This window comes from Octodon degus, unplaced genomic scaffold (genome assembly GCF_000260255.1).
Source record: "Octodon degus isolate 3935 unplaced genomic scaffold, OctDeg1.0 scaffold00029, whole genome shotgun sequence".
NCBI classification, from domain to species: Eukaryota; Metazoa; Chordata; class Mammalia; order Rodentia; family Octodontidae; genus Octodon; species Octodon degus.
The window spans coordinates 4,429,053-4,448,847 of record NW_004524605.1 but is presented as its reverse complement, the minus strand read 5'-3'; the positions used below and the strand labels follow the sequence as shown (position 1 = coordinate 4,448,847).

Here is a 19,795-nt window from a genome sequence, read left to right as displayed (position 1 = left end):
CTATGTAGTCCAGATTGGCCTCAGACTTGTAGCAATCCTACCTCAGCCTCCGAGTGCCGGGAATATAGGTGTATGCCACCACATCCAGCTCATCCTGCTGATCTTAGGGACAGTGTGTCTCAAAATAAAAAATAAAAAGTGGGCTTGAATGCAGCTCAACACCCACAGGTTAGATCCCTTAGTACTGCAAATAAAACACAACAAAAGAACACCATAACAAAAGAAAAACTGTAACAGAAATGACATCGAAGGGCTGGCAAGATAGCTCAGCAAAATAAGCTCCTGCATAGGCAAACACTGGGGCCGAGGTTCAATCCCTGGTACAGCACACCACACCGGCCCCCTCCTGGGGCGCACTGAGCCAGCAACAGAGTCCAGGCATGGTGGTGCACACCTGTAATGTCAGGGATAGGGAGGCTGAAAACAGGAGGATCACTACGAGTCTGAGCTGCCTAATGAGACCCTGTACCAAACACATAAAATTGGGCCCGGCAAATAGCTCAGCGGATTAAAGTGCTTGCAAGCAGGCTCAGGGGCCCAGGGTTTGATCCCAGGCCTGCCTGCCGGCCCCACCTCCAGGGTACTCTGGGCATGGTGGTGCACGCCTATAATCCCAGATCTTGGGAGGCTGTAAACAGACGGATCACAGCAAGTCCAATCTAGGAGTGAGACCCTGAACACCCTGTAGACCCTTCCCTAAAATACAGAAAAAAAATAAACACACACATACACACACACACAATTAAAAAGGAAAGAAACAACACTCAGACTGGGTATTAGAAGGAAAAGGACAGCTTTAATTTTATGACTTTGAAGTTTTAGCACATGGGCTTTTTTTTTTTTTTTTCAGAACCGGAGATTGAACTCAGGCCCTTGCGCTTGCCAGGTAAGTGCTTATTCTATTGAGCCATCTCCCTGGCACAGCACATGGGCTTTTAAAGTTTTAGCACACGGGCTTGAAAATAACAACAAATGAAAAGATAAATGTTATTAGAACTGCTGTTTGCATTTCTATTCAGTGGATGTATTATAATAAAGCTCAGTACAGAAAAGTATGTTACAGGCTTACATGATTCCAACAACAGAAAGACCTACCTTCTGTGTATCAATATCTTGTCTCATGACTCCCATTTCTTTGCTTATCTTTTCTTTCTGTTTGTCATATTCACTTAGTTGAGCTATTACTGCATTAAGTTCAGTTTCTTTTTGCTACAAAGAAAGAAAATTCTTGAAGCACTCGAAATGAAAATATAACTAAATAAATGATTTTTAAGTTTTAAATTACCTTCTTATAATCATCTTTTCCATCTCGAACATAATTCTCAATGTCCTTTATATAGCCATGAATATTTTTAACTTTCTCTTTGAGATCGTTCAGCTGTGGAAAAAATATTTATTGAACTTACAATGGTTGGGACCAGGGTATTTAACAGAATACAGAGAAACACTGGCTTGAAAGGATATCTTTGGTTCTAGTTTCTGCACTACCCAATATGATCTCAGGTAAATTCCTTTATTGCCAATGAGAATGAATCCAATAGTCTTGATTCCTAACTTCTGTTTTTAAATTATAAGGTAAAATATTTTAAGTTTGATCCTTATTTAATCCAAGAACTTGTAATGTCAAAATTTCTGGAAGAGTAAGGGCTGAAAATGTAACTTAGCAGTAGGGTGTTTGCCTAGCATGGGCAAGGCTTGAATCAATCCCCAGCACCATTAAAAAGAAAAATAGAATTATATCGTGAATCTGAAAAATACTATTTATCTTAAACTATTTAATTTCATATGAGATAATAGTACCATAACTTTAATATGGATTTGAAAAACAAGTGAAATCTTACTTTATCCTGTGCTATTTTGCTGCTTTCATGTTTTTTGTTGGCTAAGTCTTCTTTTTCCTGTTGGAACCTTTCCAGTGTTGTTTCCAAAGGATTGATTTGCTCTTTAGCATCCTAAAAATATAAGAAGACATAACATCTTACATAATATCGCATTATCTTTTTTTGTTTTCTGAAACAGGGTCTTGCTATGTAGTCCAGGCTGGCCTTGAACTCACAGCAATCCTCCTGCTTCACCCTCCTGAGTGCTGGGGTTACAGGTATGCATAGCCCTGCCCAGCTCCTGCGATCTTATTTTAGGTGGCCGACTTCAGTCTTAACAATAAAGGTACCTTCTATGTGCCACGCTTAAGATCAACTCATTTTTTCCTTCTCTTCACCCCGAGAAGAAGAGCTGCAGTCAGGGCTTATAAGGGAAACAATGCAGGATACACAATTTGTAGGACTGTTTCTAAGAGTCACCCAAAGAGTCATATGCAGAGTGCAGGAAATCTGACCATACACTAAAGACCAAAAGAATCCAGCTAAGGGCTTGGATCCCATGACAATGTCCTGTATGTCCAGCTAAAGACCTACACCCTACCACAATGTCCCCACAATTCCAACTGGCCGAGGGCTCATGACAATGTCCCATGCAAATCTGCTTCACGGATTTGTGCTGTGAAGGCCCGAAGGTCAGTGGTAGAAGCTAGAAAGTCCATCCAGTGGGACGAAGGGTCTGTGAGAGCAGGCTGAGGAATCTGCACTGGAGCCAGGAAGCAGTGCTCAAGGTGAGCGCCAGAGCTCCCCAGAAAGGTACCACAGCCATCCTCAGCAACAGTGAGGGCCCAAGCTTCTCTGACCATGAAAGCAGCTGAGTCGGGGGCCGGGGAGATGGCTCAGTGGAAGAAGTGCTTGCCTGGAAGCACAAGGGCCTGAGTTCAACCCCCAGTTCCCCCAAAAAAAAAAAAAAAAGAAAGAAAGAAAGAAAACAGCTGAGTCTATATAAGAAAGCCTGCGTGACAAGCTTCTCCAGGACACTGAACAGTGCACAATCTTCCTCTCTGGAGCCAGCAGGCTGAGGAATCTACACTGGAGGTAGTACGCAAAGCTCAAAGTAAAGCCCAGAGCTCCTCATTCCCAGTGATAGTCACCTTCATAGCAGGAAAGCCAGCATGACCAGCTCCTCCAGGAGAACCAACAGCCCCCTTCTTCTCTAGTTCTTTTTTATTTTGTTGGCAATAATCCTCAGGTGGGCCTCCCACACTCAGTACCCCACTAGTTCAGTTCGGTATTACAAGTTGGCCACTAGTTGCCAATCTACCACAGGCAGGTACCATAATTTTCATCCCAATATTTCAGAATAGCAAATAAGCACAGAGAATAACTGTTCTCAGGTCATGATAAAAATAAAGGAAGAAGTCAAGATTTTAACCCTGTTGAGCATGTAACACTGCATCAGTCACTGACTTGGTTCTTACTCTAGGCCATGTGTTTCCAGTTACATTGCCACAACTGGAGTGTCAATGTAAGCTGAGTGACCAAAGAATAAGAAAGTCCATCTAACCCAGGATTCTCCTTTACATGAGTACAATGGTTAGAAAAAAAGCATCTGAACTGAAGTTTAGTCTGTTAAGCAGTTATTTCCCAACAATAGAAACAGCACTACTTAGACGCTGATGTGACCCCCCCCCCCATTTGGGAAAGAAAGGGGCTTCCAGGTCACATTCTTCAGCCTTGTATCCTCTCTACAATACATTTACATGATAACTACTGTTCAATGATCATGAAGAACCTTAAGGTTCTAAAATAGCTATTGAGTCTGTAAAGGTAGACACAATTCTTTTTTTTCCATAATTTTATTGAGAAATAACAATGCACAATTCTTTAGTATTGCTTCAAAGTAGGTGAATTTTCTAATACTACTATGTGATGTGTGGTGTGAAGCCAAATGTCTTCAGTGCTAGAGACCTATCTGAAAAATCAACCCTGTCTCTTACTAGGTATATGAACTTGGGCAACTCAGGGGGCTTTTCTAAATTTCGTTTTTCTTTTTTGGCAGAACTGGGGATTGAACTCAGGCCCTTACGCTTATTCTACTGAGCCATCTCCCCGTCCCCTGTAAATTTCATTTTCCTATGAAAAGGAGATTTAGTCATTTCTCCCAACAAGATTATTGAGACACTAAATGTTTCAATGCTTAAATGATTTATAAATAATAAAAAACAGGGACCAGGGAGATGGCTCAGTAAATAAGTGTTTCCCTGGCAAGCGCACGGGCCTGAGTTCAATCCCTGGTTCTGCAAAACTAAAATTAAAAATAATAGTAATATAAATGTAGGATAATGTATTTATACACTAAGATTGATAATTTGCAATCCAGGGCCGGGGAGATGGCTCAGTAAAATAAGTGCTTCCCTGGCAAGCGCAAGGGCCTGAGTTCAATCCCCAGTTCTGCAAAAAAAAAAAAAATTATTTTAATAAAGAATTTATAGGAATTAGTGATAAACAGATTTAGTAACTTACTCAGTACTTTATAGTTGGTATAATTATATAATTAGATTAGGCTGCTGTTTCTAAAACTCTTGATGAATCTAACTGGTGTTAGATTTGATTAATCAATATAAAGCTTGGCAAATGCAGTGCAGTACACATGGCAACTCTCCCCGCTGGTCTGGCAAGGACTGAGACTATATCTGGAATTGTGTGGACACAGTGCTATGATGGAATGCGTCTGTCACGGAGAGACGCAAACTTCCCACAGGAGAAGGAATCGTTACATAAAGGGACCCAACCACCAACTGACCACGTTCAGTAACATGGAGAGCACCACTCAGCGAGGCAGCTGGCTCCTCCTTACCATGTCCAAACTTTTCCTTTCAGGAATCTTTACTTATTAGTACAAATTCTTTCACTCAGGAACCACATAAATAATTGTATTGTTTTTCATTTGATTCTCACAATAACCATAGTTCTGCCCACTATCCCAGCAAAAAGGACTTTATATATTTGAACTGATTTAAAAAACAAACATATATGAATGATCTTACTTTTATCTCTCTGTGTAAAGACTGAACTTCAGTGAATAATTCCACAGTTTGCTCCTCAAGCTGCTCATGACGTTGTAAATTAGTGGCTATCTGAAGTTTCTCTGATTTAAGTTCATTTGTTGTACTTTTTAGGTGTTGTATTTGCTCCTGCTGGTCCTGTATAAGCTTACGATTCAATTCAATCTTACTGGAAACTGCACAAAAACATTATTGACATAGTGATTATAGAAAATGCTATTAGAATCATCCTTCTAATTTTTATAGATCTATAGAATCCATAAAGGCTGAATTTCTTTTGAATCCTATCAACTGCAAAAAAAAAGGATGATAAGAGCACCAACCTTCTTGGAGCTTCCGCTTTCTGTCCCCTCCTGGCCACTCACATCAAATTTGTTGTGAAAAGCAAGAAAAGTGATACTTTTGAGAAAAGAGAAAGAATATACTATAGCTGGAAGAAGAAAGTTTTTTCTTCCAGGTATAAATTTATGGGTATAAATTTATTGTAAAAAAAAGTTACTGGCAAGAAGGAAGTCCTTAAGGGTACAATTAAGAATAGATCACATTACCTGTATCTAATTTGTGTTGTTTTTCTTGTTTTTCTTGGTTTACTTGTTGAACAGTTCGATCCAAATTTATTCCTTGTAGTTTTGCTTTTTGTTGTGCAATTTTTCTTTCAACATCTTTAAGTTCCATCTTAACAACAGAATAGTTATTTCCTCTAAGAAACTTACTGAACTATGGTAACCCAAGTTTTTAAACAAAATTAAATAGAATGAAAGTAAAATTCATTTTTAGTAATTCAAGTGTGAGTTAGGGTTACAAGAGAGATAGACGGGAAGGGGAGGCGAAAGAAATTAAGTTTGCTACGCACATGCATCAACTCCACATGATGACTGTAATCACTAGGTATCACAAACAGGTACTAATGTTTTTTAAAGTGAGACTAATGAAAGTGGATGAAAAATAAGAAACAGAATTATGTAATTTCCAAAATTGATAAAGAAAAATGTAATCCCAGATGCTCCTTGAAGCTACCTGTACATGAAAACTAGCTTAATACTCTCATCTCACATTCAAGTCATCATGCAACAAGTTATATTCCGCCTTAAGCTACAATAAACTTACCTGAAGCCTCTCCATAATTGTAACATCTGTCAGACATACTTTGGCACTTTCTTCTTCAGGCATTATGGTACCCAACAGCGTTTCCTGTTCCTCTATGTCATTTTTTAGACGCTGTATGTCTCTATTGACATTCTGCAGTTTGTTTCTTAATTCTGGTATTTCCTTCTCCTTCAAATCAATTATGTTTTGCCTTAATAAAAACCACACAATTAAAAACAATTTGGGGCTGGTGCGATGGCTCAGTGGTCTAAAGCACCTACTTAGAACAAGCTTAGCAAAGCACAGGGACCGCGGTTCGATCCCCCAGCACCACATGCCAGCCAGCCCCGCCCCCTGGTGGGCTGAGCTGGCCACACACACACACACACAAATAATTTATCTGATATTTTTCCATACTCAGACTAAGATTATATATTCTGAGCAAGAATACCACAGTAATGTTCCTTTTCTGAACATCTTATCAGTGGTACACGATATTGCACTGTCTTATTATTAGCAGTGTAAATCTTACTTTGTGAAGATAGTGTCAGGTATATTTCTCACTGTAAAGTTGCTATTGTTTTTTTGTTATTGAAAATATCTTGACAAAAGATATGTAGAGAATATGTAAATATTCTGCTTCTCAAATTTCTGCTTACTTTTCACATTAACTGGTAGAGCCTGCTTACAATGATTACCAAGCTGAAAGCTATTCTACAAAATAACTGATCATATTCATCAAAAAATGTCAAGGTCATAGAAGAAAAAAAATGGAAACATGGCTTTCACTAATAAGGAGGGGGAGGAAGAAATGGGAAAATTAGAAGGAATCAAGATTTATTATGTACAGCGGCTGGGGAGATAGCTCAGCAGTCTAAGCACCTGCCCGGCAAGCACAAGGACCCAGGTTCAATCTGCAGTACCACATGCCACGCCCATGGTGCACTCCTGTAATTCCAGCACCGGGGAAGCTGAGAGAAGAGGATCACCATGAGTCTGAGCTGCATAGCAAGACCTTGTGCCAAATTAAAAAATAAATAAAAACAGATACATTATGTACAGGTACAAATACCCTATGATTAATGTGATCATTATGTATTATCAAAAATGTACTAATAAATTTAATTTTTTAAAAAATATTAAGGTCACAAAAGATTAAAAAGACCAATAAACTGTTGCACACTTCAGAAGAAATAACAACTAGATGCAGTATTAAATTCTAGGTTGGTTATACACAATGAATTGCGTTGCACGGTCTCATCTGAGATTACTGATGTAAAAGATCTTGACTTTTTTATATTTTGAAACAAATAAAAATAGAAACATAAAAAGCTATTAAAAATAAATTCTGGGTTGGATGCAAAATGGACAGTAATGGAAAATATGCAGTTCAAGAGTAGTTTGTAATTTAGTAGCATTATATTAATGTTAATTTCCTGGTTTTGATAACAATATTATGGATACTTAGATTATTAGTATCAGGAAAAGCTGGGTGATGAGTATTTTCACAACTTTTTGTAAATTTCAAAATTATAAATTTTTAAGAAAAAAAAACTACAAAGGAAGGAAGGAAGCCAGCCACTTAGTCAAATGGTTACATGGGTTTAAAGTACAAAAGTTATTGAACTGAGAATATAGATCAGTGGCAGTGCCTGCCGGGCAAGCACAAGGTGAGTTTGATTCCTAGTACCCCAGAAAATATTATAAAGAAGTTATTCACCCTTTTTTATTGTCAATACTCTAAAACAATTACTGGGGGCTGAGGAGATAGCTCTGTAGAATAAGCACTTGTCTGGCAAGCACAAGGGCATAAGTTCAATCCCCGGTTCTGCAAAAAAAAACCTGGCTCCAGACCTATTTTTACTGAAGTAATAAATACACTATTAAAGTAATAAAACTTGTATGAGTTTTTAAAAAATTCATGGGGGGGGGCTGGCTCAGGCTGCCTTAAGGGCGGGTCTGATAAGGCATGTGGAGGTGGGGATGGAACTGCCTGTATCCTGTGCCTGACTATGTTTGCATAAACAGGCCCTTAAACAACTGATCTAACCAGCAGGCCCCCTAAACTTTTATTTGAAATTAATTTAATTTTTTTTTTTTTTTTTAGGGAAGGGTCTACAGGGTGTTCAGGTTCTCACTACTAGATTGAGTGATCCACCTGTTCACAGCCTTGCAAGAGCTGGGGTTATAGGTGTGCCACCATTCTCAATTGACATCTCAGCGCACCCCGGTGGCAGGGCCTGCTGCTGCCTTCCGCCTGCTTACTTTGCCACAAACTTTCACCTCTGCAATGCCCCTCTGACAGGCCACCCTGCCTTGGCATCAGCCTACTACAGACTGAAACCTCTACATTTCCTTCTGTAACTTGGGTGTTGGGTACGTTGTCTCAGCAATGAGAAAAGTAAGACATGGCCTTCACTACTTCCCTAGGTTTACTTTCTACAACTTTTCCATTAGGCCTTTGGGTCAGGCAAGGCTGTGACTCTGTATTGCTGGGAGTGCTCTTCTGGGCAACTACATGGCTAGCTCCTCAGTTCTCTCAGGTCTCCACTCGAGTGCTCCCTTCATCAGCACCTCCCCCTACACTATTACCCTCCAGCTACTCCTTATCCCAGTAACTACCGTCTACTCCTCCAAGGCACTGATCATCTAAGTCAACAACCACACTTTACACGGGAAACTAAGGCCCAGATGGGTCAAGTAACCTCCCTAAGGTCGCAGAGTCAAAGTTTGAAATTAGAAATTGGTGTAACAACTGTATACTTCTATTTTTCCACCCTAGGGGAAAAAAGTCCCCTTAGTTTATTACTGACCTTTCATTTGTGGATACCCCCCTCCCCCGCCCAACCAGGGATTGAACTCAGTAGGGAAGAGCTTATTTTACTGAGCCATCTTTCCCGGCCCCCAAAGGATTTTTTTTTTTTTTTTTTTGTGGCTCAGGATGCCTGATGGGCAGGTCTGGTAAAGCAGGTAGAGCCAGAGATTGAACTACGGAATCCTGCTCCTGACTGTCTTTGCATGAGCAGGGGCTTAAATAACTGAGCTAAGGGTAGGCCCCCTCATTTGTGGCTTTAAATGTTATAAAATATGTAAATGTACAAATGAGAGAGGACTTGTCATTTTTCCTAAATTATCTTTCTCCAGTTCATCAGGATGACTTTCTGCTAGAGCCTGGTAAAGGAAACCAAGGCCCATCATTAGCCTGCTCTTCTTGGGCTCACTTGTGATTCTTTTAGTGGAAAATGTTCCACCATACACAGGTCCTCCCTTAGCAATCAGGGCTTCCTCTACAGCTTTCCTAGCCTTAGCTTTCCTTCATGAGCACAGTGGCACACAATGCTACTGTGGACCTACAGTTGCTGATTAAGGCCAGCCACAGGCCCTCCATCCTCCCAGCATGAGGTCAGAGGTCTCTCATTTGAGTCTCAGCAGGCTCTGTGACTGTTGTCACCAACAGAAGAAGACAGACATTTCTGGGCTAGGGAGACAGCTTGCCAGTTTAAGTACCTGCCTGCCAAGCACAAGGACATGGGTCAGATTTCTGGTACCGCGTGCCATGCCAGCCCTGTGCTGTGTCAGCTGAAACCAGGCATGGTGGTACACACCTGTAATCCCAGCACTGGAGAGGCTGAGACAGGATGATCACTATGAGCCTGAGCTGTGTAGCAAAACCCTGTACCAAATAAATAAATAAAAATATTCTTAACACATGGGGAAAAAACACTCTCTCAGGCTTTCACAGAGAGCACATTGGCCAAGCAATGGCCGTGACTCATCCACGTGGGTGACACTGACAAAGGTTCTACAATCTGAGGTACAGGATCTCAGGATAAATCCTGAGGGCATTTCACTGACCTTCTCAGACCAAAAAGCTACAACTCTTGTTGCACAGGTCCTGCTTTACCTTGGTCTTAACCATCCAGTAGAAAAGTATGAAGACGAAATATAGGAAGTAAAGCCATGTTGTTAAGTTGAGCTGTGGGGGACTCAGGTCAATAATTTCTGACATTGCCAGTTAAACAGAAGACCCAATGCTATTATGGGCTACTGGACTCTTTTAGAATATTTTGCTTAGTTTACACACCTATAATATTCAATAATGGAACTTAGAAAAAATGGGGTATACCGATGAATGTCCATTTTGTATCTGTGTATTCAAAGTGGTTGGGATAGATATATAGTTGTATTCTCTTAATGAATAGAATGATTTGTTCTAATGGTGTTTGTAAATAGGATCTCAAGTCCGCATCTTGTACAGCAATTAACCACTAAGAAGAATATACGCAGTGTGTTATTTGTTGAATCTGTACTTCCAATTTGATTTGAAACTGTCTCACTGCTATTTATTTATCAATAAAATTTTGAAAAAAAAAAAAAAAAAGATTTTTAAAAAGATGTTTCCACTGTGCAGTTGCTAGGCCCAGGCCCTGAGAGCTTTCAGCAGCTTCCACATCCTCTTGAAATCCAACTTCTCTGCTTCCAGAAAGCAAGACTCACACGGATATCATGCAAATGCACCCTGCTTGACAGCCCCAGCAGCTCTGAGGAAACCGCGCATACTCAACAGCCAGCCCTGGTAACCCTCGAGATGGCTGTATGCAATCTCAGATTGCAGCTACCTCAAAGTCCTAGGTGAAAGCCACCCAGGTACCCACAGAACTGTGGAACACAATCAACTGCTGGTGTGAGACACAGGCTTTCAGTGGTTTGTTAAACACAATAAATAAAACAGACACTCAGTTCTCCTTTGATTAGCAAATAGTTACCAAAGTCCAAAGAACAAGAAACTGAGGAGACACAACGTGTTGGAAGTGCTCTGCTCTGAGAAGGGGGGCTGCAACGGCAAGGTCCTAACCAAGCCCTGCACCAATGCTCGCGACTAGGACATTTTCCTTCCACGTGCTCTTTCTATTAACTTTATGTTTTATCTAATTTTTGATCATTTCATTTCAAGATATTACCTTATTACTCTATTTCCTTTCCATTTTCAAACTAGTGCTCTATCTTATCACATTCTTTCTGTTGCCCCAACTATCTTGGTTTTTATTCTCGATGTTTTGTTAGTTATCTACTGTTACATAACAAAATAACCCCAAAGATAGCAGCTTAACACAAGAGCATTTATTTCTCAGATCTTAAGACAGGGAGATCGGCTTCTGATGCACTGTCTCTGATAGAAGTGCAGACCAGCCGTCAGCGGGGCTGGGATAATCTCAAGGCTGACTGCTATAAACTGCTTCTACACCCCCTTATTCAAAGGCCTCAGCCCCTCATCAGGTGGGCCTCCACCACACAGGGCTGCTCACAACACAGCACTTAGATCTTCCCAATTAGGGTAGGGGAGATAGCTCAGTGACATAAGCGCCTGCCTGGCAAGTGCAAGGTCCTGAGTTCAATCTCTGGTACCGCAAAAGAGAGAGAGAAAGAGATCCTCCTGGCCTCCTGGACTGGATGGAGGGGAGTCACAGTACCTTAGATTACCAAGTCCTAGAAGAAACTTGCTATCACTCTTGTCCTATTTTATTGGTTACTATGGACTGTAGCACTTGTGTGCCTCCCTCATCCCTACACATTAAGTAAAGCTAAGGCAACCATACAAGAGGAGACTAGACATGAGCATAAGAATACCAGGAGGCAGGGGCTGGCAGGATAGCTCATTTTGTCTAAAGCGCCTGCTTGGACAAACTCAAGTCAGGTGCTGCAGGGGACCATGGTTGGATCCCCAGCACCACATGCCACCCCAGATCTGCCCTTAAGGTGGGCCTAGACAGCCAAAAAAAAAAAAAGTATCAGGAGGCAGAGTCCACAAGGACACATTAGGACCTAGCTGCCATAAAGCACATAGTAAAACTTTCCTTTTCCTTTTTCCGAGATTTTTCTTTGATTTCCTAGACAACATGCTCTCTTAGCTTTTCTACTTCTACAGATTTTCTCACTCAAATCTACCCAGTGTTATTAATATAATATTAATTTTCCTACATCATTCATTAAATCCTTTACAATGGCTCCCTATCATCTGTAAGAGTTATCATGAGGCCTGAACATTATGTAACCCTAGTTTTCAATTTGAGAGAATCAAACAATCCCTACAATCTATCCCCCAAACTGTAGGTAACACTTCAGCTCAGCAGATGCCACACACCCCTTCCCAGGGCACAAACTTCTGTTTTGCTTCTCCCTGTCCTTCTTTTACCTGAGGTGAACCAACTTCTCTAGGCTTTATTTTCCCTTTTCCTCATCATCCTCAAAACTTTTTTTTTTACATTCTGGACTCACTAGCTTTTCTCTTAAATAATGCATTTGTTTGAACCATTTTTGAACACTAGTAAAACCACCTAACTCATTCTGAGAGGGTTTCTTTGTAATCAGCCCATCCTCGTAGCTAACTAGCTCCTGGTGGGTCGTGTCTTAACCATCTCCATGCTCTATGCTCCAGGAGCCACAGAGAAACCATTGCATACAAATAAGAGTTTAAAATTTAGTTTAGGGAAGAGCTTTTAAGTAATTTTTCCCCCTGTACTCAGGGCAGGGTCTACAGGGTGTTCAGGGTTTCACTAGGTAGATAGGACTCACAGTGATTCTCCTGTTTACAGCCTCCCAAGTGCTGGTAGTACAGGGGCGCACCACCATGCCCAGTCTCAATTGCTGTCTTAGCCCTGGGAGCAGGGCCCGCACGGCACACCAAGGATTGAACCCGGCCTCTGCACTCTGCCTAAGCAGGTGCTTCGGTCCGCTGAGCTATCAGGTTGGCCCTGCTGTTAAGTATTCTACTTCTTTTGCTGGATTAAGAAAGTGACTTTATCGGGGCCAGGGAGATGGCTCAATAGAATAAGTGCTTGCCTGGCAAGCGCAAGGGTCTGAGTTCAAACCCCGGTTCTACCAAAAAAAAAAACCAAAAAACAAAAAACAGAGAGAGCAAGTGACTTTATCAACAAACAGTTCTATATATCTGTCAAAATTTATATTCCCTCAAGCCAAGTCTTTCACACACACACAAACTTCTTGACTAGTTTAAGAAATAAGTTTAGGGGAGCTGACTGGAGTCAAATTCAAGTCATGCAGTTTGTAAGAAATGCGAGGGCTTTCATTCTGCAGTCATGGACTCAGCCCCTGACGACCAGGGTTGTGGCTGCAGTCCCAACCCGACCATCCACACGGGCACCCAGGAGATGCAAGAAGTGGCGGCCAAACCAGAAATTGAGAAGGAACCTCCGAGTCACAGAAAATTCAGCATTTTCCCTCCAGTTCCAGAAGAGAGCTCTCTGTGATGGGCAGGGAAGAAATTTGAAGAGGTCCCAGTTGCACATGTTAAAGCAACCTACAACACACATATCCAGGTGGTCTCCTCCACCATCGTGTCCCTGGCCCGAACTTCCACTGCGGCACGGAAGGGTTTCGGAATGCCAAGAAGGGCACGGGCATCGCAGTGCAGACGGCAGGCATAGCCGCAGTGGCGAAAGCGACAGTGAAGGGCGTGACACACGTCCGAGTTGTAGTGAAAGGCCGAGGCCCCAGGCACTGGTCTGCCATCAAGGGCCTGACCATGGGTGGCCTGGAAGTGAGCTCACACACAACACCCCTCACCCACACAACAGCTGCCGCCCCAGGAAGGCCCGGAAGCTGTGATAGGAAGGAAACCTGCCCTGGGACCTGACCCCAGCGCTCACCTCCTACCCTCGGAGAGCTCACTGGCAGAGCAACTCCCACAAAAGTGCTCAGTGGAGAGCTGTGTGAACCCCAAAGGTGCTCCTCACTGCAGCTTTGCCTGTGCCTCCCAGCAGAGATGGATGAGCCACAAGCCACACCATGCCTCTAGATACAGTGGGAGCTATGGGGACAGAAGGGGCCTGGGTTCCAGCCTCTGCTCTGTGGAAATAAAGAACTCTATGACTGTCTGTAAAAAAAAAAAAAAAAAAAGAAACAAGTTTAGCTAGTCTGCTTACTTATTCTTTTATTTTCATTTGAGACAGGGTCTCACAATATAGTTCAGGCTGGCCTTGAACTCACTTTGTAGCCCAGGCTGGTATCGAACTTGAAAGCATCTGCCTGCTTCAGCCTCCTGAGTACTGGGATTACAGGCATGTGACACAACACCTGGCATTTGATTTTTTGAGCAATGGGGATACCGCTCAGTGGCACAAACATTTGCCTGGCAGATGCAAGGTCCTGAGTTCAATTCCTAGTATAAAAAAAATAATAATAGTATTTGGTTTTTTGAGACAGGGCCTCACTTTATAGTACAGCCTGGCCTTGAGCAAGCAGTGATCCTCTTGCCTCAGCCTCCCAAGTGCTGGACGACAGACCTGTGCCATCACGCCAAACTACAAGCTTAGCTTTACACTGAACTATTGATTCTACTATCTTGGATGTATTGTAAAATAGAATATACTAATTCAGAGTATAAAAACTCTTGACTTCAATGTTTATTCTTTCAACATATCCTTACTAAGCATTTACCACAGGCCAGGGACTCTCTGAGTATCTTTACAACACAGCCACTGCATGTATAGTAATGATAACCCCTGTTCTCACCTCATGGGCAGAAGCCCCAGCATTTCATCTCGACGCTTTTCTTTTTTCTTCAGCTCTAACTCTGTTGACTTGAGTTTATCTGGAGCAAGCCGCAGCTTAGACTGCAAATCGCTGATGACTTCTTGTAATTCAGCCTCTGTCTGAAAACCTCTCTGACAGACAGGGCAACACGACTGGTTTTCATCTGTTAGCTGAGTAATGAACTGAGAGTAAACTGCAGTGGCTCCAGCCAGCATAGCTATTTTAGGAAAATCAATAAGGATCCAGTGAGAAAAATGTACAACTTTTCTAATTCTATAATTGTTCTTGCTTTTCAAACCTATAAACATGAAATAAAAATTCTCTCACATTTAGGACTTCTTCCAAAGGCCGTAACATATTCAGACCTGCATAAACTATTTTAACACACAGAACATGTAACAACTACTGAAATATTTCTTTCTTTTGTTTTGCTGTACTGGGGATTGAACTTAGGACACTGCTCTTGCCAGTCAAGTGTTTATTCTAATGAGCTATCTCCCCTGCCCTACTGAAAGATTTCTATATGCCAGGAATTACTTTCAAGACTTTACTTATAATCCTATTTATGCCTCTTTAATATCCTAGATCAATCACTTCTCGGCCTTTTGGCTAAGATCAAGTGTAATAGCCTAGATCAATAATGGTGAACCTTTTAGAGCTTTCAATGACAAACTTCATTTGAGGAACTGAGACACGCAAGCCATAGGCTCTCCACCAATGCCCTGGATGGAAGGTAGTTCTTTACTTTGCAGACAATGAATGTGAAACACAGGAAGATATCAACATACTGTGCAAAATCACAAAGAAGTACGCTATAGCTACTGTTAAATGCCAACGAATTTTGGCTCCATATCAAGGTATTTAAATCTCCAACCCTTAATGGCTATCTGTAAATGAAAATTCCAAGGTGTCAATGTGCTTTAGTAAGACAAAACTGGTAGCATACCTCGCTGTTTTGAAGATTTTTCAATATCCTCTTTAAGCCTGTCTAAATCGATTTCAAAATCCTGACTACCACAAACATCAAATAGTTTGTCTTCATAAGTGGACAGCTGCTCTTCCTTTCTTTTTAGTTCATTACTTATATGATTTTTATTTTGCTCAGCTGATGCTAGTTCCTTGCTAAAAGAAAAACAAGTGTTAATTATAATCAAACTTCAATATTCTTTTCTTAAAATCTTTTATTCATTTATTTGGTACAGGGTCTTACTATGCAACTCAGAATCATAGTGATCCTCCTGTCTCAGCCTCCCCAGCACTGGGATTACAGGCATGCACCACCACACCCTGTTCTGGTGGCTGGCACAGTGCACTCAGGGTTCTGGGCTGGCATGGCTACTAGGGATCAAACCTGGTCCTTGCATTTGCCAGGCAGGTGCTTAGACTGCAGAGTTATTTCTCCAATCCCCAAACTTCAATATTCTATGTAAAATTTTTGACCCTCTTATCCAACTACCATCTAAGATTACATCTGATAAAAATGATCTTTTTTTTTATAATGGGTTAATAGAAATGCAAAGAAAATTTCAGCTTTTTAAATTTCAGAATTTTATTTTATTTATTTATTTATTTATTTATTTTTTTGCGGAACCGGGGATTGAACTCAGGCCCTTGCGCTTGGCAAGGAAGTGCTAATTCTAATGAGCCATCTCCCTAGCCCCAAATTTCAGAATTTTAATGCTTTTACTAACATCTACATATTTCCAAAGGAGAGAAGACCCAGTCAACACTAATTACCATTTTACCTAACTTGCAAAAAGTAGGCCAATTAATATAACATGCCATTTCATGACAATACATTACTTAAAACAATAAAAGATAAAAGCATGAAGTTAACGGATTTCTATTACCATAGTAATGTTGCAACTACTTACTTCAATTTGGCAAGTCTATCCCTGGTCTGATTAATTTCTTTTGATTTACTATGGAGCCAGTCTTCAAGCTGTTTTTTGTTGGGAAAGTACCCCAACAGTGAAGTTAGTTCATCACTATGCCTAGATTTTATTTTTCTGATTTGCTCATCTCTGTCAGCCTGTAGGATAAAAATAAAAACACCTTAGAAAATTAACCTTCTATCTCTACATTACATCCCCAAGCAAAAATAAATTCCAGATTGACTAAAGTTTTGACAAAAAATAAAACTACAAAAGTATAAGTAGGAGGCTGGGAACATAGCTGAGCAGCACAGTGCCTGCCTGGCAAGTGCAAGGTCCTAAGTTCAATTCCCATTACAAACAAAAAAGCAAGTGAGTAATTCTAAACCTTAAAAGATTAACAAGTCTAATATAGAAACATTTAAAACTTCCACACACTAAAAGTAAATAGCAACGGGTATGTGTGTTTAGGGATGTGTACGTCTGTATTAGTAACTTTTTTTTTTTTTTTGAGGCTGGCTCAGCCTGGGGCTGGAGTGGCATATGGTGCCAGGAATCAAACCGTGGTCCCTGAACTTTGCCTAGGCTTGCCTGAGCTTTAGACCACTTGAGCTATCTCGCCAGCCCATGTATTATTAACATTTTATAATTAAAATTAACTTTGCCAGTCATAGTGGTACAAGCCTATAATCCTTGCTACTCAGGGCTGAAGCAGGAGAATCATTTGAGCCCAGGAGTTTGAAGCCAGCTTGGGCAACAGAGCACAATCTGTATTTCAAAGGCAATAGCCAGGCGTGGTGGCACATGCCTATAATCCCAGCAGTCCAGATGCTGAGGCAGGAGGATCACTGGAGTTCAAGGCCAGCCTGGGTTACCTAGTGAGTTCAAAGCCACATGAAGAGTGAATCCCTGTCTCAATAAGACAAAACAACAATAATAAACAACTTTGAAACCTAAAAGTCTATTTTATGGTATTTAGCTCTCTTACCTTTAATACATAAAGTCAATACCAAAAAATACTTCATACTCTATTAATTACTAACTCAACATAATCAGTTTTAAATGCTCAATAGTATGATTCAAACAAAGAGAATTCATACTTTGTCTTTAGTCAGCATCTCCATCTGGGTACGGGTTGTTGTGTGATGATTTAACTGCTCCATCTCCTGGTCCAATTTACGCAAGGCCCTGTCTAGGCCTGCTTTCTCATTCTGAAGGCTTATCACTTCTGCTTTTAGGGTTTCTATATTGCTGTTTTTCTCAGCCTTGCTTAACTCATGTTCCTAGTCAAGAATTCAAACAAATGCACAAGTTTATATATTTTGTATCAGAATTAAAATAATGAAAAAATATACCAGAAATTACTCAGAATGGTCAAAATATTACTGTTTGCTTATATTTAATGAGAAGAGACATAGATGATATGTATGCTTTAAGGAAAATCTTACTAAAATTACTAGGTTATAATGGTAGAAAACTAGTAAACAAACCTAGATGGGTTTAATTAATATTTACTTAAGTTATAAAGATGGGCTTTAAGAGAGGACCTGACAAATTTTAAAAAGCTTACACTGTTGAAGAGACAGATTAGAAACAAGCAAGAGAATTGAGCAATTCTAGAAGAAATTGACTATGAATATACCACACAAAAGGGGCTGGGCAGATAGCTCAGTAGAATAAGCGTGAGCCTGAGTTCAATCCTTGGTTTTGGAAAAAAAAATATTATCAAGACAAAAACCATATGGGGACCTGCCCCTTAGCTCAGTTCTTGAAGTGGCTGCTTCAACAAAGCAGTCAGGCTCAAGTTGCTGTGCTTCGATCCCCACAACTCAAGCTAGCCAAACCTGCCCTGAAGGCACTGAGAGCAAAAACAAAAAGACAAAAACCATAAAAAAATTATACAGTGTAGACCCTAGAAGGAAAACACTTGTTTTCTTACTCAAGTATATGGTTCTTAACCAAGATGCTTGTAACAATTTCCTAGTTCTGCTCCATCTGGAACATGTATTACCATACCTTAAGAGACTGAGGTTCAGAAGATAGTGTGCTTTAGAATCTAAGCATATGTGATCTTTACAAGTTCCCCAGGTGATTTATAATTTTCAACCCACTGGGTTCTAAAACCAAAAAGTTGGGGCTGGGGAGATGGCTGCCCTGGCAAGCGCAAGGGACCGAGTTCAATCCCTGATTCCGGAAAAAAAAAAAAAAAATTGGATGATCAAGATATTCAGATAAGAGCCAGTCTGATAGCTCAGCAGACTAAAGTACCAGCTTAGGCAGGCAGAGCGCATGGACTAGGGTTTGATCCCTAGTGTGGTGTGCCATGCTGTGCCGTGCCAAGCCATCTCCACCCCAGGGGCACGCTGAGACAGGGACTGAGACTGGGCGTGGTGGCGCACGCCTGTAATCCCAGTGCTTGGAAAGCTGAAAACAGGAGGATCATTATGAGTCTGATCTACGTAGTGAGACCCTGTAGACCCTGTACTAATACATTAAAAAAAGATACTCAGCTAAGTTAATTTTATATCAAATCACATAAAAAGCAGACACTTTTGTTTATAATGATGTACAAGACCCAGGGAGACAGAGCCTTTGCAAATAAAGAGGCCCAACAGATGGAGGGAGGTTGGAGGCAGAAGGGGGAGGAAGATGCAGAAGAGAATTAAGATGTAAATACATGGGCCAACTTCCCACAATGAATGTAATCATTATGTGCAGTAAACATGTAATAAAAATAAAAATTAAAAAAAATCTTACGAGCTGCAACAGATAAAATAATTCAGAAGACAAGATTTTAAAAATCTTACACTTTACAATGATTACATGACTTAAATATCTTACAGCTTTTGTGAGCTCCCGGTTCAACTCAAGAATCCTGTCTGAAGATCCTTCCAATTGCTGCAATTCATGCTTCACGTTTTTCAGCTCATTCTGCTTCTTAGTGAGGATTTCTGATTTTAGCTCAATTATTCTTCCCAGTCCTGTTTTCTTATCCCTTATCTCATCTATTTGTTTTTGTTTCAGAGTTTCCTTTTCAGCAAAGTCATTCTGAATACATAGGTGAAAGTATTATTAATAATTTTTCACTGAACAATTCATTAAGAAAAAGTTTGTTCACTACAAAAATAACACTGTAAGTGAGGCATGGTGGAGCATGCCTATAATCCCAACACTCTGGAAGGCTGAGGAAATAGGACCCCATATCTGAGCCCAGCTGGAACAACTCAGTGGGCCGGGGATGAAGTTTCACTGCAAAGGCCCAGAGTTCAATCTCTAGTACAAAAAAAAAAAGGAAAAAAAAAAAATTATGTGTACTACAGAAAAATACTTTTATAAATGTGAAAAGTATTATCCAGAGATAACCGTTAGTAACTGTGAACAAAATTTTTGTCATTAG

General features: G+C 40.7%; 1 protein-coding gene and 1 pseudogene across 2 annotated transcripts in view; one reads left to right on the top strand and one right to left on the bottom strand.

Annotated features, from left to right (window-relative positions):
* Positions 1-19,795, bottom strand: part of Rad50 (RAD50 double strand break repair protein) — a 73,998-nt gene that overhangs the window by 37,952 nt on the left and 16,251 nt on the right. For both annotated transcript variants that reach the window (XM_023713213.1, XM_023713214.1), the window contains exons 4-14: positions 19,240-19,446; positions 17,499-17,681; positions 16,399-16,556; positions 15,471-15,646; positions 14,504-14,741; positions 5,993-6,182; positions 5,434-5,560; positions 4,868-5,061; positions 1,842-1,952; positions 1,286-1,378; positions 1,096-1,209 (exon numbers count right to left, since the gene is read on the bottom strand). In XM_023713213.1, coding sequence (XP_023568981.1) covers positions 1,096-1,209; positions 1,286-1,378; positions 1,842-1,952; positions 4,868-5,061; positions 5,434-5,560; positions 5,993-6,182; positions 14,504-14,741; positions 15,471-15,646; positions 16,399-16,556; positions 17,499-17,681; positions 19,240-19,446 — 1,791 coding nt within the window. The remainder of the gene's footprint in view (positions 1-1,095; positions 1,210-1,285; positions 1,379-1,841; positions 1,953-4,867; positions 5,062-5,433; positions 5,561-5,992; positions 6,183-14,503; positions 14,742-15,470; positions 15,647-16,398; positions 16,557-17,498; positions 17,682-19,239; positions 19,447-19,795) is intronic.
* LOC101586607 lies at positions 13,028-13,864 on the top strand (annotated as a pseudogene).